At 35.8% G+C, this 26,433-nt stretch overlaps 1 protein-coding gene across 7 annotated transcripts; it reads right to left on the reverse strand.

Moving 5' to 3' along the window:
* Positions 1–4,829: 4,829 nt before the first annotated feature.
* LOC111708051 (spectrin beta chain) lies at positions 4,830–26,393 on the reverse strand. 7 transcript variants are annotated; one of them, XM_023481297.1, is made up of 30 exons: positions 26,266–26,392; positions 25,952–26,137; positions 25,670–25,712; positions 24,918–25,001; positions 24,761–24,843; positions 24,115–24,512; positions 23,866–24,029; positions 22,846–22,998; positions 22,383–22,522; positions 21,933–22,125; positions 19,981–21,815; positions 19,582–19,666; positions 19,167–19,268; positions 17,855–19,102; positions 17,302–17,532; positions 16,815–17,042; positions 16,285–16,424; positions 15,722–15,796; positions 15,181–15,274; positions 14,434–14,568; positions 13,327–13,415; positions 12,944–12,993; positions 11,262–11,405; positions 10,167–10,322; positions 9,064–9,142; positions 8,680–8,775; positions 8,329–8,412; positions 7,787–7,868; positions 7,629–7,729; positions 4,830–5,244 (listed from the first exon to the last, which is right to left on the reverse strand). In XM_023481297.1, the coding sequence occupies exons 1-30, from the start codon at positions 26,358–26,360 to the stop codon at positions 5,241–5,243; spliced, it is 6,597 nt and encodes a 2,198-aa protein (XP_023337065.1). In that variant the 5' UTR covers positions 26,361–26,392; the 3' UTR covers positions 4,830–5,240. The 7 variants fall into 7 exon arrangements, with proteins under 7 accessions (XP_023337065.1, XP_023337066.1, XP_023337067.1 ...); XM_023481298.1 differs by lacking the exon at positions 10,167–10,322 and adding an exon at positions 12,034–12,162; XM_023481296.1 differs by lacking the exon at positions 4,830–5,244 and adding an exon at positions 12,034–12,162 and having other exon boundaries at positions 7,625–7,729.
* Positions 26,394–26,433: the final 40 nt, after the last annotated feature.

Genomic DNA, 26,433 nt, shown 5'->3' on the forward strand with positions numbered 1-26,433 from the left:
AAAAACGACAATTGAAATTTCGCGAAAACAATTTTCTTTAAAGATAATCACTGTAGCTGCAACAATTACTTACGCAAAAAAAAACTTTGCTTTCATTTTTTCGCGAAATTTGCGCATTTCTTATTTTTCGAAAATTTCGCATTTTTTCCTGAAACAGATTAAAGAAATTTTTTTCAAATAATAAGCGAAAATCTTCACAGTTTTCGTGAAAGAACAAAACCGAAAAATGCGAAATTTTCGGCGAATTTTCCGCAAAATAAGAAAAGCAAAAATTTTGCGAAAAATCAAGAGCAAAATTTTGCAAAAAACAATTTGTGGAAATTTAGCCAAAAAAGTACGGAATGTTTGCGAATTTTTCATCAATCATTTATTCATTGGAAACCCTACTCCGGATAAGGTGTAGAATATAATCTGCTTTTTATTGTAATCAATTGTTTGTTTGGTAAATTATTGCTTGATAAAATAAATGGTAAAAATTCTAATAAGTATACAATAAAAGATTAAAACTAAAGATTAAATTACAAAAAAGGCCAATTCATGGGTCCTGACCTACATAGACATACATGAAAGCTTGAGATATACAAAGTCCAGAACTTTTTCATCAAACACCACTAATAGAATGGGCAATAGAAAAATGATTATTCTGGTAAAACTAGACAGTACCCAGAAAGAGCTTTCTGACTTTTTTGTTTGAAAACTTATAATCACATAAATCAGAGTTATAAATGTGATTGTGGTCACCAGAAAAGAGATTGTAGAGGATCTGCATAAGAACTCCTTAAAGGGTTTGATCACCATTTTTTGAAAATTATCTGAATCCACCTTGGAGATCTTCTTAACTGGTAAGTTTTTTACCCCTTCAGGATGATAGATTTCTTTTGCTGTTGTAAGTTGCAGAGAAAGTCTTCGCTTGCTTGGTTTCTGAATCATCTGAATTTTTATATCCCCAGCAGAACAGGATCTTTTCAACTTGTTTTTAAGCTTCAGACTGACCCCTGGAAGGTCAGGTGAAAGGGGTTCAAGTTGGTGACCGATATTTAGTGATATGATCTTCACAGTCGGAGCTGTGCGTTTGTTTTTTCTCAATAATCTTGATAAAAAGATGAAGATTTTGATGACTTCCATTAGGGATGACAGAAATAATAGAATTGCTGCAAACCGGATCTGAAAGCATTCTAGTTGCTCATCATCATTGCCCGTTGATATTATATTCAATGTCTGTGTTGAAATTCCGAATTCGATTCTCATTTGTTCTCCGTCTGCGGATTCATAGTGTTTTGAGTGCGTTAACAAACATCTCACATGATTTAGCAGAAAATCTGATATTAGTATGACAACATTAAAGGCTGCTGAGAACACCAAGCATGTCTTTCTCGGCAAGCACTGGTAGTATGATGGCAAGGCAATCAGTAATAGTCGTGCAGCAGAAAGCATAACCAATGATGCGCAAAAACAACATGCCAGAGGCTTGGGATTCACCACATATTTGGATATTTCTGGGTTATTAGCATAGAATGTGCTAAACCCTTCATGGGCAATGTTGGTTACGAGGCTCAGAGTCCAGAAGTGCATAATTGCACCCTCTGTTGTGAGCAAGAACTGAATACAGAGCCCACCTAGAATGGTTTGCTGTGTTGAACTTGCCAGGTAAACTTGTAATGTGACACAGGCTAAAAAGGAACAAATTGACCCAACCGTATCAGCAGTTAGTTTGTACAGGTTTGGATTGCTGGGAACATATGTTACAAAACAACTATAGGTCGCTATCAATAAACTAGTGCCTAGCAGTTTTAATTTTATCATTTTCTTGAGACCCTGCAAGCTATAAAATAAGATAAGTTTTTTCGTCCAAAAACACTGTTCTCAGTTCAAACTTTCTCTCTTGTCTAAGCTCGTCAGAGGGAAAAAAGGAGTCTCATTGTGTAAATTACTTCTCTGTTTTGTTTTTGGCTGCTTGGCAACCATTTTCATTTAGAAAAAAGTATTCCCTATGAATAGGAAGGGGAAGTTTTAGTCACATGAGCTGTGGAAATTGAGAAAAAATTCTAAATTCCAAAATTATAATATCATAAGTATTAAACAAATATTTCCCCCCCTATTCATTCTAACGTATAGTAAAGGCATATTGATAAGAAATTTATCTGTCTGTGCCTTCAAAAAACAAAATTTTCTTTTTTTCGGTCACACTAGAGTCTAGGAGTCCTAGGATAAGGCTTTATTGACGGCCTAGAACTCTTTCTATACCATGGATTTCAAGATAAATTGGATTAATTTAACTAACTAAACCCTTAATAGGTTTGGGCAGAGATAAAAGAGTTACAGAGATCGATACCTATAATATGCGATATTTTCCACAGTATATTCCATTGTGTACAAGGACTGTACACGACCAATCAGCAAACATCTGTATTCAGGGATATTTAAGGATCCTTTGAATACGAAACATAAAATCTTCAAAAAAAAAAACAATATTCATAAACGTTATGTTTTATGTTTAAAATTGTAGAATTTCTTTAAAAGTTGTAAAACTTAACCCTGAATGCAACAAATGGCCGTGAGATGTTAGTCAAAACCCATTACATGAAACCGTAGCATGGCGTGCCGGGACATTTAAGGCCTGCTTAGCCTATCCAGGTAGAGTGTATGAGCAGTCTGTGGGTTGGGGGTGGGTGGTTTTTGCCAGCACTCGCATTTTTGACTCTTGCAGTTTGACATTTTTCACTCCCTCTGGTTTTTGCCAGCGCTTGCATTTTTGACACGATCAGTTTGACAGTTTTTCACTTTCAAGAAATGATAATTTGAAGAATTTTATGCAAAAAAATATCTTTTTTAGGCAGGACTGTAATTTTTACAATTAATTTGTTACAAATTTATTGATACATGTAAATGCAGAATGTACATAATTATTTTCCAACCTTCTTGTTTTCTAATTGTCCTTTAGTTCGGCGTTCAATTCCCTTTAGGATGGTTAATATGCAGGATTGTTTATTGTTAACATTGCTGAAATGAGAACTTCCCTTTGTCAGCTGCATTGAGTTACATGTATCAGTATATGCAGTAATTTAGAAAGAAGTCTAATAGACCTAGCCTTCACTGTATTCAGGACTGTTATAACGAATCTTTTTTTCAATGAGGTTAAAATAAAGGTTTATACACTCACAAGTCTTCCCCTGCTTCTCCCTCTGAGTGAGCAAGAAAAAATGCGTAAAAATATATTTTGTGACAGAATAAAAAATTTGTTCTCAACGAATATCAATTCTCCGCTACAACCCTATGTTCTAACGCGGCCATTTTGAGAAAAGTGTCTCCCTGTATCAGTCCAATCGATTTGACGGCCTCCTAGTTCCTAACTGTGGGTACACAGGGGAATGGGGCAAGGTTGACATCAGGTTCAAAGGAGCTAGTGGGGGTACAGAATTACCTCTTTATCTACTTTATTCTGAAAAAAAGAGAAAAAAGTCTTGAATGACGACATATTTCATTTTTGAATAATTAACTTTTAGCCGAGCACACTGTGTATACAACCGTCATGTTCAGTTATATCATTACGATAGTATTACCAACATTTGAAATGCACCACTCATGTTTTGATCTTGAAAGTTTTCGTTTTTAGGATTTTAAGTACTTAAAAACTTTCAGAGCCGTAAAATCGACAAAATCTACATTATTGATCCTGATTTAAAGGGTACCATTATGAATCGGGCATGTCCCTTTTTAGATGGAGGGCCATTTAAAATTGCAACATGTCCCTTTTTTACATTTATTCACACTTTAAATTTGTTAAATATTGCAGGATATAGAGGGGCCGGATGAGTCTTTGATTCAAGATTTTTCCATTTCATTTCTGAAAATGTCTTTTACTTTCTCTAGTTTATTATCCAATATTATCTTGGAAACCCAGCTTCGCCTGGAGTTTACCTGAATCAATTCAGCCATGACTCAGCTTACAAAACAAACCAACAATAAATGATTACTACTTTTATTTATATATACATGATTCTATGCCCGGTTGATAAGTTAGCACTCAAATCCCTTGACCTATTTACTTCAAAAATTTTGACTGGATAACCGGCAGAACCACGGGAAAGTTTTTTTGCTTGATTTAAAATTCTAAGTTTTTTGGGTAACTTTTATGGAGAGTTTAGTTTCCAGGCAAAGCTGGATTTCCAAGCTGGTATTCTGCATGAATTAATTTAACTGCTTCTATTCTTTCTATAAATGATGTCCCGCATAATTTCGGATCGTTTATGGCTCTAAATTGCGATCTTCGCGACTACACAGAAAATTTAATAATTTAATTTTAATAATTTAATTTAATATAAAAATTGGCACGCAGAAAAACTAGGCTTTAATCGTACTATGTGCGTATTAGCGTTATATCTTTGAGATAATCCAATATAATATGGGATGCTCTGTAGGTTTAAGTTGACCTTTATGGGACGCTCTGTAGGTTCAAGTTGACCTTTATGGGACGCTCTGTAGGTTCAAGGTGACCTTTATGGGACGCTCTGTAGGTTCAAGTTGACCTTTATGGGACGCTCTATAGGTTCAAGTTGACCTTTATGGGACGCTCTGTAGGTTCATGTTGACCTTTATGGGACGCTCTGTAGGTCCAAGTTGACCTTTATGGGACGCTCTGTAGGTTCAAGTTGACCTTTATGGGACGCTCTGTAGGTTCAAGTTAACCTTTATGGGACGCTCTGTAGGTTCAAGGTGACCTTTATGGGACGCTCTGTAGGTTCAAGTGGACCTTTATGTGACGCTCTGTAGGTTCAATGTGACCTTTCTATAAAGTCTCTAATGAGACTCTGATCACCAGATTGAATAAGCAAGTTAAAGTTATTTATTCCGTTAAACATCTTATAATAAGGACTATAATGATAAAGAAAAAATAACTACAAATTTTATTATTCAACAATAAGCTTCTTTTAGAAGGTAAAAGAAAAAATTGACTGTCCTATTTTAGGTAGGTATTCAAAATAACATTCAAATCTAAACTTAAATTTAACGTCAAAACATACGCGGCAGTATAATAAGGATAAAGTGAAGGGTGGCACGTTGCAACAGCTAACACTCGACAATTATTTCAGCTGTTGATTTTAGCGCCATTTTGAAACAAAGCGTCCAAAATTGGTTAAAAATAAGCGATATACTTTATATACTTTGTAAACTATTTATAAGAAGTTAAAATTTATGAAACTTTGGGATGTTTTCATCTGATGGTTCTTCTAGTCTGCGCTTCAACTAAAATAAAATAAAAATTAAATTGATAAATCCGATAATAAATCCATAAATTCATGCTGAAAGTACTTACAAATAAAAAATCTGGCTAAAAATTGCATTGGGTAAATAGTTAGGAGGCAGGGGGAGGTATATTATTTGCCTATAAATGGGAAAAGACCTTTTAAAGAATTGGGACAAAAAGTTTTTTTTAAAGAATGCACATTACACAACAAATAGAACATTTTCAAGTGAAGGGGCTGGCTGGCAATTATTAAACATTATATTTTTACATCTAAGATTCTACTTAACTAGGCAACAGGCATGCAGGATAACTCTTTGAGTAAAAATTATAAAATCTACTATTATTTTGTATTGAAATAATTTTTCCTGAATACTTGGTTTTTGTTCCATGCTTCCAGTTCTCCATGCAATTTACCTCCACCAATTGTCATTTATATCACATAAACTTTCTTTTTTTTTAACTGATATTTACTTTAAATGATTTATTTTAAGATTAAAACATAAAATTCAAACAAGGCAGTTAGTGTAATTCATAAATTTATCATTACAGTACAACTGAAGGGCAAATGTTTTTAGCAAGTGCAAATTGTTTTGATTTGATATTTTCACAAAGTATATATAATAAACATCACAAAAAAAGATAAATTTAAATTTATTGTTGTAACTATTGCAATCATTTTAAAAAGATTTTATGGATAACGATTTAGTTTCTCTATATTATATAAAAAGTCAAAAGACGACCTTGGTATATTTTTCTTGTGTGGACATTGGACATGGACATTTCTAAAGGAATCTACGAAGCCATAAAATAATGCACCTTTTTGTTTAATTATTCCCAAAGCTTCTAAAATTTTGTTTACAACGTGAGAAGGGGTAACCCTGATTATGAATGTTATGAAGTGTTGTGTTAAAGAGAAGAAAATTTCTTCGAATCCATTTGAACATAAAAAAAAGACAAAACTGATAAATCGAACCAGCCAGAGGAAATCGATTCACTATAAATGTTTCAACAATCATTGCCATAATAGTTCTACATCTGCAGGGACATTTTGTGTTTTGTAAAATTTTATTTACTTCAGAATAGTAAGAACTGTTCGTTAATATTTTAAAAAAATCACCAGCCAAAATATTTTAATTAAAAAATGGTTTCAGTTATGATAAAGGAAGCCAAAAAAAAGCATTCCATAAAAGTAAATGGCAGTGGGTGGTAGGATCACAAGGGATTAAAGGGAGTGGCCGGCAATGTATGGTGGTTGAATGGAGTATGCAGTAATGTAGAACAATTTTATAGGCTTCTTTTGAGACATATAAAAAGTATGATTATTTCGACGTCGACGTTCAAACTCATGAATTTGGGTGGGTACGTTTCAGAATCTTTTTTTAAATTATTAAATAACGACTACAAAAATTTAGTAAAATTGTATAGTAAACTATTTAGATGTTTAGGAACATATTTATCAAAAGAAATTTGTCAATAACTCAATGTTAGAATTAATTATTTTGCTTTCTTCATTATATTGAATTTCTGAATTTCTATGAATCTGTTCGCAGATTTCTACACATTCTTCAAATGTCGTCTTTTCAATAGAAATCTGCAGAAAATCTGTGAATAATGAAAGATTATAGAAACTAATAAATGAACAAGATTATTTATTATCGATGAAAAGAATTAAATTTTATTTTCTCAACCTGTTCCTAAATGAATCCAAAAAATTTGTCCACAATACTACATATTCAGTTCAACCCCCATACTTTGACGGTCACTCCCTTTAAAGCAAATAATGTGAGGAACTAAAACACATATTTTTATACAGCAAAAAAATACAACATTTAAAAAGGGATATTTACTTGCTGAACAAACATGCACTACCGTCTATATTCTTAAATCAAAAATAAAGAAGTGTTTGACAACTGGTTCTATGTTAGTATATAGCTATTTATAAATATTTCATTGTTTCACACTTAAAGTTCTACATAATTGGAAAAAAGCTGTCATGAATAGTAGATTTTTAATGGACTCTCAAGTCCGGAAAATTTGACAACTAAAATATCAGTATTGTTTTAAAACAAAAAACAAAATGATCTGATAACTAGAATTATACACTAGACTCAAGATCTTCAAAATAAATGTCAAAATATTTAAAAATAAAAGGATTCACCGCAACCAGTTAAATTCCCGTTTATAAATGTGAATTTTTAAGAGAAAAACGCTCTATTTAACTAGTAAATGAGAAAACGGGAAGTCAAATAATGAAAAGTTTAGCTAGTGACCATTGACCAAGTGGTAGCATGTACATCATACCACGTGGAGACTGTACACTATACAGAAATACACTACACTATACTCTACAGAAATGCGAGAAGGAGAACATTTGAAACTTTACTTTTTCTTGAGAGTGAAGAAAGATCTACGCTTGGGTTCATCCTTCTTGTCCCCGCCTGAGGGAAGGGTCTGGGACTTGCCGGGACCTCTTTCTCCCGCCGACTAAATTTACATTAAATAAAGTTGAGAGATAATTGTACAAAATTAACAATTCTTTACCTCGCTGTTTATAGCTGTAATCCACGTGTTCATTTCATCGTCATCCGCACATTGGAACAGATAATCACCACCATTTGCTAATCTATAATATAATCAGAATGATGTTGTCTCAAATACAAAAATATGAAAGATCTTATTTCTCTTCATAATCTTTGCTTGATGTAGTTCATCTGTCTACTAGTTGTTCGTACATATTAAAGCAATATTTCGAGCGCTTTCCTGTTTACAAAGGAGGGATTTCTCTTCATAATCTTTGCTTGATGTAGTTCATCTATCTACTAGATTGTTCGTACATGTTAAAGCAATATTTCGAGCGCTTTCCTGTTTACAAAGGAGGGATTTCTCTTCATAATCTTTGCTTGATGTAGTTCATCTATCTACTAGATTGTTCGTACATGTTAAAGCAATATTTCGAGCGCTTTCCTGTTTACAAAGGAGGGATTTCCAAAAAAAGTACCGGAATTTTTATTTCAATTAAAAATGTGGCTAGTTTTGAGGTTTATTTAATTGTAGAAATAAAATTTTTTCTTCAATTTTTTTACCTTAATCTATAGACATGTTTTTTCTTGGTGTAATCTGTAGCCACCTCCGCTTCAGCTCCCTTTAGTTCTACTGCAGCTTCCCCTCTGTAAATATGAATCAGTCAAACAAATAATTAATTAAATAATTAATCAATTAAAAAAATAAGCAATCAATGAATAAACGCCACATCAGTCAGTGCATATATCAATTAATTAATCAATGAAACAGTAAATGAATTAATCAATTAGTTCATCAATCAATCAATCAAACATCAATCAAGGTGTTGAATCTTGAAAAAAACTTAAAGAATTGGGATCTCTTTATTGGAAAATTCCACTAAATAATTTAAGTTTAAAAATATTAAGTTTTACCTGTATGTAACATCTGGTGTTGTTTTGTAGGTTTTCTGATCCTTGTAGAAGAAGATTTGAGAACCCTTTAGTACTGTACATACACGATCCCAAGATCTGAACAATAGATTTACAATATACATAAAACCTTAATGGCAAATTATGTATACCAGGCGCATTGTGTAATTTAGTCTTTAGTACGATAGGAATGTTAGCGCCGAGCACAATTTTAAGAAATGCATGATTTTAATGATTTAAATTTTAATATGTAATCTGTAAATTTTTTCATTTTTCTCAAAAAATCTTTTAAAAACATTTTTCCTTGCTTTGACACTAGTAAATATTAACTAGTAAATTTCCCGGTTAAATTCCCTCCTTGCTTTCAGCAAATAATAATAATAATACCTGTTAGCTGCCTTCTTTGTTGTGGACTCCCAAGCATGTTTTCTGCCCAACATTCCCTCCAGTTCACCGTCTGCGCTCTCTATAATCAATCAATAAATCAATCAATCAATCGACCGACCGACCGATAAATGCTTCCTTATCCACCACCATTACATTGAAACTTATAGAAACTTTAAGCGTAATTTAAAATGGCCCTCCATACAAAGATGGAAATGGTTGATTCACAACGTTACCCTTGAGAACTTTGGATAATCAAGTGGTTTTTCTACCAGGGAGGAAAACACATCGGAATTATCAGACGTGAACATTTTAAACCTATAAAAACCACGTTGTCTTCCGCATTATTGATCAGATAAAGGTCTTAAGGGTACTGTTGTGATTCGAACGTTGTCATCTTTAAAGGAGGCTCACAGGAAATTACGCTTACAATCCCTTTAAGAAGTTTTTTTTATATTATCCACCTTGGCGTAATTAAATATAAAACTATTTATAACATAACTTTGTCGGGATGAAAAACTGAAAATTAAAAATATATTATTTAAATGATGAATTCACAGTACGTCCAAAACTATTATGTCAATCATCATGCTAAAAACTGAACAAAAAACATGCACACTGAATTTACTTACCTTGTAATCATGTTTGATATTAAAACATTTTACTATTTTCCCTGGACATTTAAGAAAACCAATAAAAAATTTTTATAGAAACCCAATTATTTGAAATGACGCACTTTCTTTTTTCCATTATCAACTCTCAGTGTTAGTGAAACTGTCAAATTAACATTTTTGACAATTCTGTTTTGAATTTAACGATTTATACAAAACAAAAAATTGCTAGAAAAACTCATTAAAAGATTCCAATTTTTTATAAAATAATTTTTTTAACTGAAACCTTTCTACAGATAATTAAAAATTAAAGAGGGGGGAAAGGCGACCCACATTTTTTTTTGACCGAAAATGTTTGACAATAGTTTTTCCTTCATTAACAGTTTGTTACTTTTCACAGTTCGAACGATTTTTTCGTTGGCTCAGGAAACTTTCCCCCTCACTTTATAGATCTAAAACCAGCACCAGTATCCTCCACCACCCGGAGAAACATACCAACGGTTCGTCCTCCATCCTCCTCATCACTATTGTACCCGGAGTAGGAATCGGGTTTCTTCTTCCATCTGAAGCTTCGGAATGGACTTTTACTCCGGGTTAGGGACTTACCACGTCCCTCTTTACTAGCAGTACTACTTCTTCGCGATCCTAGAGCTAAGGACAAAAACAAATCTAATCTAGGTGAACATCAATCAGATTCTAACTAAAGAGAAATCAATCTAGAAGAATCTGGATTAAAAATAATGACGAAAAAAATATGTATTAAACCAAATTTTAACGATCTATTTTTAATTTTAAATAAAGTCACAAATATTTAAATATTCAGTTAACGCCCTTTTAAAACTTTAATCTTTGCAACCTTTCCAATTTAGCAACCCTTTTCTTAAGAATTCGAACATTTGTAATTTATTAAAAATTGAACTTTTGGAAAATTATGATATTAATAATAGATCTAATCTTCCCAGAAACTAAGATTGCCTCTCTTATGGTAAAATCTTCTTGAAAAACAAAAACAAGAACACAAAACGTGAAACAGTTTCTAACTAATAACAGTGTGGAAAGTGAATTTAACTACTGTGAAAAAAATACACAAATGCAACTGTACACTTAGTGTTTATAGAGGTGTACACTGTACATAAAGGGGCTTTAACTACTGTGCATATTCAAATTACATGAACAAAGCGCACATAAAAACTGTACGTACACAAACTGTACCCTAGTGCACAGTTGCAGTTCAGCTGCAGTACATTGATAAGTGACGATAAAGACGACTATTCATAATACCGGAATGCATTTGTCAAAAATTGTCAACTTGGCAACTCCAACAATAAACAGATTTTTTGTGTGACATATTCTAGGCTTTACCAATGGCTAGATAATAGATTTATATTTTATATTCATATTTCGCAGAATCCATCGTTTAAGATGTTAAAGATCCTCTCCATCAGGTTACAAAAATGTAATTCGAGTTTGAGACAAACGTGAGGGGAATTAAAGTAAAAAACTCATATAAAATGATGTTCCATTATTATTTACAGAATTGTTCTTTATCATCTCTTATCTTGGATGCTAGGGAAAGGTGGTATTTTGCACCTGTTTTAGGAGATGAAGGAACACTCCTAGCGGAGGGGGTTGTCATGCTAGCCCCCTGTCCACCCTTTAGGGCTTGGGAAAGCCCCTTAGCTCCTGCAGGGGCTGAAGGAGGTTTACCCTGTCCAATTCCTTCATGCTGAGGTCCTGTCATGCATTAGGAAATTAAAAAATAAATAAAAAATATTTTATTTTGTAAAAAAAAACACAAATCAACCATGCAGAACATTTAGTTTGAAAGCGATTAAATTCAGCCATATTTTACAGATTAAAACAAATTTAGCAACAAATTAAGATTTATCATGCAAAAAAAGGTTATTTATTTAAAAAAGTTTTTTATATTCCATTTAACCGTTCAGAAAATATCTATGTTAGTGCAATGCAGAGGTTAAAACTTAGAATACCTTCACACTTTCTAATAGTTTTGCATGCATTTGGATATAGCTTGGATATCTAGGGGAAAGTTGGAGACATGAAGGTGGAGATATTGGATATATGAGGAGGGGGGAAGGTTGGAGACATGAGGGTGGATATTGGATACATGAGGAGGGGGGAAGGTTGGAGACATGAGGGTGGAGATATTGGATATATGAGGANCTGACCGTACTCGTCGCTCTTCAGATACGGGTCCTAGGATAACACCTCAATCAATATAATTGAAATATAAAATTAGTTAGCGAGTTTTTTTGAAAGATTATTTTATACAAAATACCACAGGGAGGAGATATTGGATACATGAGGAGGGGGGAGGGGGTCATGCAATGGTTCCCTTCACCTGTAGTGTGCTGCACAGCAGTGTCTGTGGGTGAGGCTGGATGTGAGGAAGATGGTTGAGGATCACGAAGTGTAACACGAGGTTTAACTCTAGCTTGACCTGCACCTTCTCCACCAGCAGCTGGTGCAGCTAGGAGGAGAACATTCATGCTCATGTCCAGGGTGCAGACAAACAAAATAGGAAATATACCCAGTTCTCCCAACCCTTTCATTTACAACTCACTTAACCCCTCTTCCCTACCTCAGAAAATGTGCTTTACCCCACACAATCCTTTTTCTCATCAATGCATTGAAATGGCAATAATTTAATTTTTCATTATTTTTTTTTTAAAGAACCCCTCCTTAATTAAAATTAGATAACTGAAAGATCTGCCCCCCCCCCCCTCCCCTCCCCACCTCTTGGAAAGTCAAGACAGACATCGGAGCTAGCATCCTCTTAATTCTTCTACTACTTGATATCCCCCCCCCCCTCGCTCTCCCGATGTTTCCTTCCAATATTTCCTACTTTGTTTGACTAGTGAGCAACATGCAGTGTTAGTTACATTATATTCAAATTTCAAATCAATTGTTAGAACACATTAATTATTCATAGAAAATTCTGCTTTCGATAAATATCTAAATTAGTTTATAAAATGTTGAGGGAAAAAGATAGATTTGAAGAAAAGTTGTGAAATTATAGATTATAGAAGTGAACCACACCGCCACCAAACCAAACCAAACCAAACCAAACCACACCGCCACCAAACCAAACCAAACCAAACCATGTGGTTTTTCAACCAAAGCATCATACCATGTGATTGAATTGGTAGGGAAAAACCCGCAAAATTATGGTGTTAGGTGTTAGTCACACACACACACACTCAAAACTCAAAACCACACGAAAAATAATTATTTTTATTTTATTAACTTACTTGTTTCTTTCAAACTGTGAGTGTCAGATTTGTCTCTACCGGAATCGGGTCTAAAAATATTTCTTTATAATTTTCAGTTTTTTGTACTTTAGTGAAAAGCCCTTTATACAGTAGTTCCCTACAAACTTATTTATTTTTCTACAGCTATATAAATCAATTTATAAAAAAAACGTGAACAAATGATGATGATTTGGGGGAAAATAGGAGTATGGTATTAACTAAGCAAGCACTTTTTATCCAAAATTATTTTAATTTCGGCAATGATCAAAAAACTAACATTTATTCCTAACAGCAGGGAGGTAGGGTGAGGGGGAATCATTTTCAAAGGGTAATGGAGGGATGATTTCCCAAGTAAAAATATACCCTTAGAGAGGAATTTTTACCTGTCGGTTGGGGTTAGTTTAAGGGTGGCGGCCTCCTCCCTCCTTCTCTCCTCATCCTCCTGCCTCCTCTTCATGTCCTTCAGCTCAAACTAGAATAGGATTGATAGATATGTATGGAGATCAAAACAAGATAGATAAATAAGTATGTAGATCAAAACAAGATATATATGCATATATATACATAGATAGATAGGTATGTAGATCATATCAAGCAAAATAAATATAGATAGGTAAGTATGTAGATCGAACAAGATAGATAAATATAAATAAGTGTGTTTTCAAAACAAGATATACAAAGACAAGTATGGAGATCAAAACAAGAAACAGGGTTACCCATAAAGAATGAGACTACAGAGACAACTGTACGAAAGAACGAAATTGATACTATCTGTTTCCTTATATTCATGACTTCCTGTAACTATAAACTTATTTCTTTCTTTGCTAGATCAATAAATAAGCCCGTTAAAAGACCTAATTCCAGGCAGAGGACTTGATTTTAACTTGTGATCGTAATACTTAAAGAGTTTCATCAAGTCGTTTTTACAGTTTCATCCTTAGCAGGGTTGCCAAGTGGTTCTGTACGGAACCAAATAACTCAAAAGTGGTTCTCTAGAAAAGTTGTGGTTCTGGTGGTTCCCATCTGGTTCCAAATTTTTTTTTGGTATATATTGAGGAAAACGTTAAAATGGTTAGATTTAGCAAATCATTTTTAGATAATTCTTGAATAAAATATTCTGATTAATGAAAATGAAGGGATATTTTTATAAACTTATTAATTTAAGCACCTCCATTCCCTTAATAATTTAATGCCCACTTTATATTTGATGTGATAGTTTTGCATCTGCCCTCAACTAAGCGGGTCACGTACCTTTTTAAGGTCTACAGATTAAAGGTTCAAAAAATTTATACTGTAAGGAACCATTAAGAAGACAGATAGATAAACCAAACTAAATGAAACACAAAGAAAACGATTTCCACCCTTTTCGATGCTTTTTATCAAAAAAAGAATGGTTTCCAAGCATTTCAGCAATTCGAGAGAGAGAGTTGGGATATTGTTGAAAAAGTGATATCTCCATAATATGACAAGGTATGTTTGCCCCGACTTACCGTAGTTAATCTCTCTAGCGCGGCAAATCTTTCTTCCTGCGCAGCGGCAGCTTTCTCAAATGCTTCGTGCTTTTTGATCAGATTTTCAACCTCATCAATCGTCTGACCGTACTCGTCGCTCTTCAGATACGGGTCCTAGGATAACACCTCAATCAATATAATTGAAATATAAAATTAGTTAGCGAGTTTTTTTGAAAGATTATTTTGTACAAAATACCACAGTGGACTAATAAAACTGTGAAATAGGAAGACGACATTTTACTAATTCTCTGTATCTTTCATGATGTTATACAATACAACCCTAGAAGACTCGGAATCAATTTACAATGAACTAGACGACTTTACAATCTATATTTAAGAATATGAATGATATATGAACCGTAGTCCTGCCATTTCCATTTTCCATAACGTGGTCTTCCATTTTAGTTTGTTTAAAATAACCAGAGAAATATATGTAACTAGGCTTTTAGGGCGCTTCGCGCCCATCTTCAATTTCAATATGAAAAATGCTATTTACGACACGTTCGTAGGCATTGTTTTCGAGTCGTATTTCAGTCGTTTTTTAACATAAAATTTCTGCCCGGGCTAAAATTTGACATAGTGTAAGAAAAAATAATAATAAGAAAATACATTTAAAAATGAATTTGCCTTTTGCACACTATGCTTAATTTTGGCCCTGAAAGAAAACATAAATAATAAACGACCCAAAAAAAGAACCCTAAGGCACATCACTACTACTTTATTTACCTGTGCCATAAGCCAGGCTTCAGCAACTGCTGCATCGCGAGCAAACTGATAAACTTCAAGAATAAGCTGAAGATGTTCCCATCTCTCCTCCCACCTACAAACAGCCAAGGTTCAGGACTTTGTCCAGAAATAGATTGTTCACTGGTTAAGGTTTAAGTCTAGATTCAGGAAAGGTCTAAAGTCCAGGTGAAGGTTTGAAGTCTAATTAAATGTAACTTAGCGTGAGTAATATGTACTCTGTAAAGGTCGAAATTTCATGTGAAAGTCTTAATAAACCCAGGTAAAAGGCTAATGTCCATATAAAGTTGGTAAATGTCTGAAGTCCAATGATGTAAATGTCTGAAGTCCTATGATGTAAAGTACTAAGCTCTAATGCCCATCTAAAAGTCAAAAGATCTCAAGTCCAGGCAAAGGTTCGAAGTCAAAAAAGGTCAAAATCCCGGGTAAAGGTCTCCGTCTCAACGAATCAAAATGATTATTGACGGTTAACTGATAAAGTTGGTAAAAAAACAAACATTAACCGATGATAAAAATCTCTAACCTGTGGATCATTCCATTTCTCTTGTCGGTCAACTCCATCAGCTTTTCTTTAATCTCGTTGCTAGCATAGTGAGACCTAAATTATGATAATGTAGAAAACTGTATTGGAATTAATTGATAAGAAATCCTAGAACATTTTGATAGTATTTTTGTTAAACAGAGCTGAGGTGTTGTAATTCTTGCGGAGTTTTATCTCCAATTCAGCAAAAGTAAAAAAACAAACAAATCCTTTTCTAAGCTTGTTAACTAAACGCCCTTTTTTGTTTCTTGTACTTTGATAGTGAAAAAGAGGGGGTATCGAAAATTTGAAAATAGAAAAAAAATTGACTCAAATTTCACAAATTTCCCCCATCATCATCAACCCAGCAATAAAAGCATAACAAAAATATTATTTAAAAATCAAATATGAACAATTGGATAACATTTTTCCAAAAAATAAATTATATTTTTCACTAAAAACATTCCTATTATACTAATGGAAAAGGGGGAATGATTTAAAGAGAATATCTACCCCTAAATTATTTTAAAGGGGAAGTTGGGGGGAGGGGGGGGGGTTCTATTTACCTGCTGAGCAGCTCCTTGCCTAGACTGTAAACATCTCCGAAGATATCCTCCCTTGTATCAATCTCTGCCTTGTGTCCCTGGTGATTATTCATGAGAAGTTCTACTCCAGACACGTCACGAGGCTTCTCACTGGTAGACATCTTAACACAAAGGACGAATTTGAAAAAAGGAAAAAATTTAAAAATTAGAAGAATTTCATCCTTTATATGCTGTTTGATGCAGCTTAAAATAATCTTGATTAGTAAAATGTCTCTTTGTACAATATGTACAGAAATCATAGCTTGAGTCTGACAGTCGTCTTTATGTACAGAGAAATATTTTTATTTTCCCCGTCACAAAAATATTTTAACACTTTTCTGATATTTGCTAAAGGTGATCTAGTTATTTTTACTCCCCCCTCACAAAATTACATTTTTAAGGTAATTAAAACGCATTATTTAAAATTCGTTAAAATTATGAAATTTTTTTTAACGTTTCCGAGATTTTGAAAATGTGGCCTGAACCGGACTCAACTGAACTCAAGTTCCTACCTGTCTCATGAGATCGTCCATCCACAGCATCAAGTTCCTGACCATAGCAAAGAACCTGAACAAGTCTCCGGTATCGTTCAACTTCCTCTTCCTGGAGTCTCCGAAAGCCTGGAGCTCCATCCAGGCCCTGACCACCTCCCTCTCTCTGTTGGTGATCTCCATAGCCTTTTCCCCTGCATAAGCAGCCTGCAGCTTGGCAGAGTCCTCTTGGATAGATGCTACTTGCACCTACACAAAAAAAATGGTAAAGTTTTGACAAGAAATTTTGGAAAATATTCTTGAAAATTTAAACCTACTTTTGATATGAACATGCCAAATATTTTTAAAATTGAAATACTTATTCAAGGAGTTTACGAAAATGTGAATTAATGGTTAACAAAATTTTAATTTACAGAGTCACAGATTAGAGTTCTTGAAAATGTATCATAATTTGGACATTTGTAACTAATAAATAAGCTTAAGAAAAAAGATAAGAGGAAGAGTTCACCAGTAGTGACATCAAATCCTGGAGGAAGTTGTGATGTTTCCTCTGCAGCATACTGACAGTTGCTCCGTCCCGTCCTAGCTCATCCGACATGGAGTTCTGCTTCTCCAGGATCCTGGATAACACGTCCTTGCAGTCATGGAAGTACTTGTGGAGCTCCCTGCTGGCATCCAGCATCTGGTTCCTTGTGTCAATCAATTCAAGGAGATCAGCCCAGGCATCGTTCAGAGAATCCTGAACAAATTTTATATTAAACATTTCAAAAAAATAAAAGAAACGCGTAATTCCCAGTGTATTTAGTTCATTCTCAGGGGACCTTTAATTCTTATGGTAGCCTGTATAACTTGTTCTGATCCAAGAATGAATGAGATATCAATGTATTTCTCTTTAAAAATTGAGTATTATTAATTGTAAGGTTTATTTTATTATTGTTGGTCAGATTAGAATTAACGGATACTGTTGAGAATTGGGCATGCCTCTTTTTTTTTTTAAATTGAGGGTCATTTGAAATTACATATTACAAGGGAAAATTTGTGAAAGAAACTGAATATTTCACCTTCCATTGTGCTATGGTAGCAGCATCAGTATGTCCCACACTGATCAGAGAATCAGCAATCTCATTTGCAGCTTCCACGCGCTCATTTCCAATACTTTCAGTTTCCTTGGCAAACTCCTTGAACCTCTCGATGAGAAGGGAAACATGCTCGTAATCCTGGCCGAGCTCATGGGAGCCAGCTACAACCTCACGCTCCGCGATCCACTGTTCGAGGTCATCAACCTCACGGTTGAGTCTGAACAGTTTCAAAGCGTCGTCCAACTTAGCGCGTCGCTCATTTGCCAAATCCTTCAGTCCTGCGTAAAGTTTGTCAACCTGGCCAATTCTGACAGCAATAGTTTCGCTGTCAGGATGCCCGTCAGCGATGAGCTGACGTGCTGTTTCTCCAAGTTGTCGAACTGCCTCGGAGTAATCCTCGACAGCACTCTCCTGAGTCCTGTGCTTCTTCATGAGGTTCTCAGCGGAGAACTCATCCTTACCCCTGTCCTCGACCATCATGTAGAGTTCCTGCTCGGACATCCAGGACTCTGCTTCTCCTGCATCGAACAGGAACTGCTGCACGCGCTCGTTGACGAGCAGCTGCTGTCTTCTGGCCTCCAGGAGGTCCTTCAATGCTTGCCACTTTTCAACCAGTTCATCCAGCTTCTTGTTGAACTCCTCGGCTTGAGGATGCCCCTCAGAGATGAGTTTGGTACCATTCTCCACAACACTGTTAACTCTGTGCTCATGATTAGCAATCTCACCAGAGGTCATCTTGTTCTTCTTCAGAAGGAGGTTGACAGCCATGAGGCTATTTCCAACCTCTTGACTGGAGGCCAGAGCCATCTTCTCCTCAATCCAGAGGTTCTCATCCTCCACATCTCTTTTGAACTGGAAGGTTTCTTTCTTCTTGAGAAGCTCTGCCTTCCTTGCCTCGATCGGTGCCATAATGGCTCCGAATCTCTCCTCCACCTTGGCCTTCTTGGCGACAATCTCCTCCATATTTTCTGGTTCCATCCTGACCAGATGGTCGGCCTGTCCCTCCAACTCTGTCATCTGTTGACTCTTGACAATAAGCTGGGTCTCGATCAACTGCTGCTTCTGCATCATGATGTTGACAGAGGTCAAGTCCTTCAACTCCTCCATGGGCTCGGTTTCTATCTGTGCCTCAATATCCCTGGCAAAGCTATCAATATCGTCACAACTCTGGTCGTAAAGATCTGCACGTTTAGCATCAAATAAGCGCTCTCCCTTCTCATGGGTATCAGCCTAGGATAGAGAAATGTTTAAAAATAAAATTCTTAGGTTTTTCAATATTTTAAAGAAAGTGTACCTGCAGCTTCTCAAACTGTGCATGAAGCTCCTCTAGTTTAGGGGCAACAAGATCCTGCATCTCAGGCTTAGCCTGGAGCAGAACCTGACCAGACTGCTGAACCTAAATTATAGAAAATATAAACATGGTTATGTGCTATGAGCATATTGAATTGGCACCGATACAAAAATTGTTACAATATATGTGAACACAATTGAATGTTCGACAATTATCTGCATTCGGAAAATGATTTTATTTTATTTTTGTTGTATTTATAAACTTTCCTGTAATTTTAAAACTGGTAAAATAACATTACACACTACACAAGTTAAACTGAAGAAGGGGAACTATTTTTATTTTTTTTTTTTAAACGTAGAAGGAAGAAATTATAACATTTTTACATTTCCCCAACATTTTGAAAAGTAAAAAATATTACCTTCTCCAATCTCTCCTTGTTGCTGAGGATCTCTGACTGGAAGGCCTGGTGACGGGTCCACTTGGAGTGGATGGTTCGGGCAGATCTAGGAATCAATCAGTCAAACAATGTTATCAACAAAACAAGTAAGAAATGCCAAACCAACGAAGGTAAGCGTGTCTTGAAGATCTATTCTTTTATGTATGTTAGTTCGTTTTGGCAAATCACAATTTGATATTTATTTTGTTGGGAATGTGGAAATCTGAACAGAAAAATCCGCAAAATACGATTTACAAAGAAAAATGGCAACTAAAAGACTAAAATAGTTACCAGAGTGGAAGCCTGGTGAGTTGTGAACTTGATTGTTTAACAATTGATGTACTGCTTTGAACAAAATACTACCAAGAGCTATTTTTGTACCTGTAAGTGTCCTGTTGTACAATGACATGTCTCTCCTGGACCCAATCCGTCAACTCCTCGCAGTCCTGGAGGAAGTTGTGCAACATATGCTGATCCTTGATCCTCTCGTGCTGTTCGATCGCCTCCGCCCTGTTCTTCTGTCTCCTCTCCGCCAGTTCTTCCGCCTTCTTAGAAATTTTATCGGCTGCAAAATGCTCTTCTTGGACAAGGATTTGGGCGCTTTGAAGCACGCCATTAACCTTGTCGTCGTTTGCATCCATGGTGGTGAGAAGAGCTTCGTGCTTCTTCAGGAGTGTCTCCGCTTGCTCCAAGTTTGCTGGGGACTCGTCCTTGCTGAGCATATGCTCCTGCTGTGAAAGCAAGACTTCAGCCTGCTTTGCGTCTCTGTTAAACATCTGCAGAGAAAGAGATTGTGAAAGGAGAGATTGCCTGTTCTCCCACATCTGATGAACCTCAGTCCATCCATCCTGAAGTGCCTTCAGTCTCTCTCTAAGGAACATATACTGGGGATCGTCGAAGGTTGATGGGTCAGCTGTGACCTTTTCACCATACTCCATCATGCTGCTATAGTCAGTGACATAGCTGTCAATCTCTTCCCTGATCTGCTGGTGCATAGCCAACAACTTCTCTGCTTCTGCCAATGAGGATGGATTCTCCTGGTTGGCAATATCTGACTCAGTCTTACTAAGCCAGGCCTGGAAGTGATCTAGATCCTTCAAGAATCTGTGAAGGTCTCCAGCCTCCTCTAACTTCTCATCCCGCTCCTTCAGCATAGCTGTCAGGAGGTCCCAGACCTCTCTGAGTCTGTTAGTCCTCTGTTTAATGATAACAGCCTCTTCAGGATGAGAAACAGAGATCTTATCAGCCTCTTCATCTAGGGCGTCGAGCTTAGCCTGAATAGCAGCAAGATCACGCTCCATACCAGACAGCTTTCTTTGGAGGGTCATGATACCAGTAAGGTCCATCTTAAGCTCATCTGTCTGTTCAAGGACTCTCATCTTGTCCTCAATCCATGTAACAGTCTCACGACATTCAATGTGGAAGATCTGTACTCCATGGGCAGAGATCAATTCTTCACGCTTCATCTCTGATCTCTCCCTGAGGGAAGACCACTTGGAGTTTAGTTGGTTCTGCCTGGAGACAATCTCCTCAGAATTGGGATGATCAACATGCAGAAGCTGACGAGCAAGCTGGTTGACAACCGCAACACGGCTTGCATTAGCATTCATCTCACGGTCAAAACCATCAAACCTATGCTTCATAATTTCACAGTCCTCGATGTCCTTGCCGGGGACCATTGTCACCAACATCTTCTCCTTCTCCGAGATCCATTGCTCAACTCCATCAGCCTCAGTGAATAGCTTGTACAGAGACAAAGCATCAAGAAGACGCTGCTTCCTAATCTTAGCCATCTCAAGCAGCTCCTTATACCTCCTGTCTATAGATGCAAGGCGTTCAACCACAGGACCAGACTCCTTGTCCTCATCTCCTAGGGCAGCGGCCTGTTCATGCAGAGCATCAATGGTTCCCTGATAGTTCTTCAATTCCTCGGTGACATCCTTGTGTTTCTTTAACAAGGTCTGCACATTGCTTTCATCCTTACCAATATCATCAGAAGAGACAAGCTTAAGGATGTCAAGCATCCAGTTGTCCACGTCATCAGCATCAGTGAAGAACTGGTGGAAGTCCACACCATCTGTCAAGCGTTTCTTCCTGGCATCCATGAGAGCGATGAGCTCAGACCACCTGGAGGTAACGTCCTGGATCCTCTCTTGGATCTTGGCAGAACCAAAGTGTCCCTGCTCAATCAGTTCATCTCCACCACTGATAGAAACCTGATGAAACAAAGAACTAGAAAAATTGGAAAAGGTGAAACTAGCTATTTAAGAATAACGAAAAGTTGAAAATATTTTTTTTAAGAAGAAAAATTGTAAAATGAAAAAAGTCTCTACCTGCAAAGCAGACTCATGTCCCAATATTTCTGTCTCCAAAGTTTTGTGCTTACTGAGCAGAAGATTGATGGTTGTTAGATCATGACCAATATCTCCCTGGAGAAGGATGTTCTCCATCTCCTTGATCCAGTTCTCCTCCTCAGCCATGTCCCAGTAGAACTGCCACAATAGTCTGCTCTCTTCGAGACGAGACCTGAAGATTTGAAGAGGTTAATATTATTAATTTTTATGTTCATTTTGATGCAAGTTTGTGGTGTCCCCTAGGCCTAGCCAAGCCATGATTTTAATATAAACGGTAGTCAAATTTTTTTCTTTTTTCAAAAAATGGAAATGTTCAGTGAAACTAAGTAAGCAAATCATTCTAATTAAGTAAATATCAATGCTTCTTAAACTTTTGGAGAAAAGGAATAATTTGAAAAAAAGATTTTGAAATCATTAATTCTGACAAACCTTCTTTCCACAGCAAACTTGACAAGCTCTGCGTATCCGTCCTCCAGATTTTGAACACGCTCAACAATAATCGAAGGATCACAAGCACGGTATCCATCAGCTGCCTCTTCATCCAGGAACCTTTGGCTGTGCTGGACAACCTGGATTGATGTTAATTAATAAAAAGATCATTAAAAATGTTGAATACTGGGGCAAGGGTTATTTTGAAAGATTGGTGGAAAAATAAAATTTTACCATTGTCTCATTTATATTAAGCAGCTTGATATGCATTTCTACATCAAAATCTTAAGATGATTTCTTCCTTTGTTTCGCATATTGATTTATATTTGTTACTTTTTTATCTATTTTCTTCTCTCATAAGTTATATTTGCAGAGCAAATTAAAAATACGAATAAAAAAGTGGCCTCATATTGATAACAATTACAATATAGGCTGTTGAGTTTTAATCTATAAAAAGTTTAACCTGCTTAACCCTCTCTCCTAGTACATTAATATCTGCCTCTACTAGACTATGCTTCTGCAGAAGATCCTCAACTCCCATCAGATGTTTACCGAAATCATCAGATAGTAGTCGGAGCTTCAGTTCTTCCATACTGTCCAGGATATAAGACATTTCCTACAATAATATAAACATATAAGACAGATTTAAGTGAAAATAAATGAAAAATCAGTATTGTTGAACTGTAAACTCAAGAGGACCATGCCCAATTCATAACTGTATCCTAAAATCTTGATCAGAGTCTAAAACTAAAGAATGCGCGAATTTTAAGTTCGTGGTTAAAAGTTCTGTAAAATAATGAATAGCTACTTAAATATTAAACTTTCTCAATTTTAAATTGGAATTTCCCGGGAAAAATCTGAACCAATCAGAAAAAAGGATTTACGGAGACTATTACATAACCATCGCTAATCAGCTGTTCTTACGTAACCGAAAACAAAACATATTACGAGTTACAACCGTTTTTTGGGTTTACATCCAAAAATTAATTTATCTAAAACGTGAAATTTCTTTAACAAGGTTTTCACTTTTAAATATATCGTAAAGTTGAATGCCGCTTCCTCAGCTGCAGCTGAATGATGATTGAAATTTGAATAATAGACAAAAAAGGAAAATGCAGGATTTCAAGATAATTTAAACCTCTGTTTAAATTTTAACTCGTCGATTTCGGCGAGTTAAATATTTAACCACAGGGTTAAATATTTAACGTTACGGTTAAAGTTCAGGTTTAAATTAAGTCAAAAGTGGCATTTAACCATGAACTTAAAATTTAAGTCAAAACTTTTCGTTCTTTAGTTTTAGACTCTGATCAAAGTTGTGGAAGATAAAGTCGTTTAAAGAGTAAAATCTCACAATTTCCTCAAATATTACTATAGCATAAAATCCAAATACTATTTTTTTTATTTCAGTAAAATATAATAATATTAATTTTATTATAGTTTGCAAGACATTTTTTGAACAAATATAGTTTATAGAATAGTTTACCTGGAAGCTGTGTTGAAGTTGAAGACTGAGTTCTAATCTCTGTCTCCTAGCTCTGAGTAGCTCTAAGAGATACTGCCACAACCTCAACACGTTCTCCTTCCTAGCGTTGATTCTCGCAATATCATGATAGTTCTCCTGCTCAAGCTCCATAGCAACCTGCTCAACTGCTGTCACTCGCTCTTCGTATGCAAAAATATCGGTCTCAAATCAATGAATCAATGAATTCAAGCTCCATAGCAACCTGCTCAACTGCTGTCACTCGCTCTTCGTATGCAAAAATATCGGTCTCAATAGCTTCATGCTTCTTCGCGGCGGCCTCAACGGCCGCGAGGTCGAAGCCGAAGTTGTCGGCAGAGACAAGACGTTGATTCTCGGATAACCAAGTTTCGCGCATTCCTGCCTTGCGGTTGAACCTAGCCGCTAGCTGTTCAAGTTTCTCTTGACGAATGAGTTCTTCGCGCAGCGCCAGTTCACGCTCGTGCTCGGCCTTTTCTAGGCGCTCCCAGGCAGAGTTGATGTCCCTGATCATCTTGCCCTCCTTAGGGGTGTAGGGGACTTTGTTGTGCGCACGCATCTTAGACTGGAGGGTAAACAGGAGAACTTCAAGGTTTCCTTTCTCCATAAACTTCGGAGGTTTCTCCTTATTCCTGCAGACAAAAAACAGGATCATAATAATAATAACCAGTCAACCATTTTTCCGTAGAAATGAAGGCCAAGTCCTTATAGCAAAAAAAATCAGCATAAGGGCCATGCCACCAAATATTTAAAACAAGCAAGTTTTAAGCACTGATCTAAAACCTTTGATCTTATATAGAGGATGTCCCAGATTTATCAGATTTCCTTTAAATTACAATATTTAAAAATCTAGAAACTCGAAGAAATCCGAAAAGCTCACCTGTACGCATTAAACTGTCCTAACTGCTCCTGTACTCCCCGAAGAGAATTTGCGAAGTTTCTGTCCGATAATTCTTCAATTATCTAGAAGAAACAACATAGTATACTACTATGTAAGACATTTTTAAGTCTTTTTTCGTTTTTTTTTGTTCTTTTACCTGTTGGATCCAAGCGAGAAGATCTGAAGTAAAGGATTCGTATTCTTGAATCATTTTATCAATCTCCATCTCAATACCAAGAACCTAAATCAATCAAAAAATCAATTAACACTTCATAAATCATTTCATTATTTAATAATTAGAACCTTAATTGATCATTTAATAAAAACACAGGGCCTTAATTGATCTATTAATCTATAGTACCCAAGACCTTGATTGATCAATTAATCAATTTATTAATTAATAAATCAATTTCTCAATTTCTCAATTTCTCAATTTATACTATGATCTATTTACACTGTTTCACCTCCCCCCGCCATGATTTAATTAAATTGCACCCACCCCATATAATCTAATTGAACTGTTTCTCCCCCCTCAACTAAGAAAAGAAACCCTACATGGTTTACTTTTAAGTTAACTTAATTAGAACAACTGTTTTTCCTTTATTTTTATTGTCACATGTTTTTTTATTGGACTAAGTCTGACATCATATCTGTGGCATGGAAGCTAGGCTGGGCTCCACTTTGCAACAATTAACTCTCGATTTTATCAGTTTCTTGAGAAACAAATTCTCTCAGCCAGTGTATCAAACATTGAAATACAAAAATAACGGATTTATCAAATATTGAAAATTAAAATCCTTTAGTACAAAATCACGAATATATTTTCGATGTTTATTTTACTGTTCCCCCCTCCCCCTCTTCCACTTCCTCAAGTTCCTTTTAACCAAAACAAAACAACTAAATGTTTACCTTAGCAATTCTTTTTCCTTGAACTGTCTCCTGCTTCAGCTTACTGCAGTACAGAATACACTTGGATATTGTTTACAAACAAACATTTTAATTAATTTTTTAAAACAGTAATTTTATTTAGAGAAAGAACCCCTATTTTTACTCGGAAAAAAACTAATGAAGAAATAAAAATAATAAGGAGAAAACCAACATTTTATTAAATTGGGGACCTACCCCCCCCTACCCCCCCGGACCCATCAACATTTCCCCTGAACAAATATCTAGTGTACACTGTGTACATCCCTGAAGTAATGGTAGTACGTCACAACGTAGGTGATGATCGACTTCTCATCGGGTTGATCAACGAATACGTCCTCGGCATCGAGAAGTTTGACGAGGCCGAACTCCTTCTCCGCTAGGTTAAAGGCGTGGTTGAGGTTGTGCATGGCGTTGCTCTTGGATAACTTCTCGTACTGAACCAGGTCAGATCTAATAAAAGATGTATAATATAATAATATTAGAAAAAAACTGAATCTAACAAATTTATGGTGAGGCAAAGGGGGTGGTCAAATTCGGGTCGAAGTATGTATATAATCGTTATCTAACCCTAGATATACCTGTGTTTATGAATGATAGCATTGAATGCTAAACCATCTCTCCAAGATGTTGTAAAGTTTCTCACGTTCACATTGTGATATCCAGCAGTCTTCATCTGGCACCTGGAGAACAAAAAATCAATTGCAAATGATCAATTACAGATCGATCTTTTTATACATTGATCACCA

This window comes from Eurytemora carolleeae, unplaced genomic scaffold, assembly GCF_000591075.1.
Source record: "Eurytemora carolleeae unplaced genomic scaffold, Eaff_2.0 scaffold5, whole genome shotgun sequence".
NCBI classification, from domain to species: Eukaryota; Metazoa; Arthropoda; class Copepoda; order Calanoida; family Temoridae; genus Eurytemora; species Eurytemora carolleeae.

What these genes read in the sequence shown, in the direction of transcription:
- LOC111708051 (XM_023481296.1), bottom strand. Translation starts at nt 26,360, where the DNA reads ATGAAGACTGCTGGATATCACAATGTGAACGTGAGAAACTTTACAACA. An exon ending in TAGGAGAGAGGGTTAAGCAG is followed by an intron (nt 22,523 to 22,845) that starts GTTAAACTTTTT and finishes ACATCAATCCAG; the next exon opens with GTTGTCCAGCACAGCCAAAG. An exon ending in AAACATGTCTATAGATTAAG is followed by an intron (nt 7,869 to 8,328) that starts GTAAAAAAATTG and finishes ATTATATTATAG; the next exon opens with ATTAGCAAATGGTGGTGATT.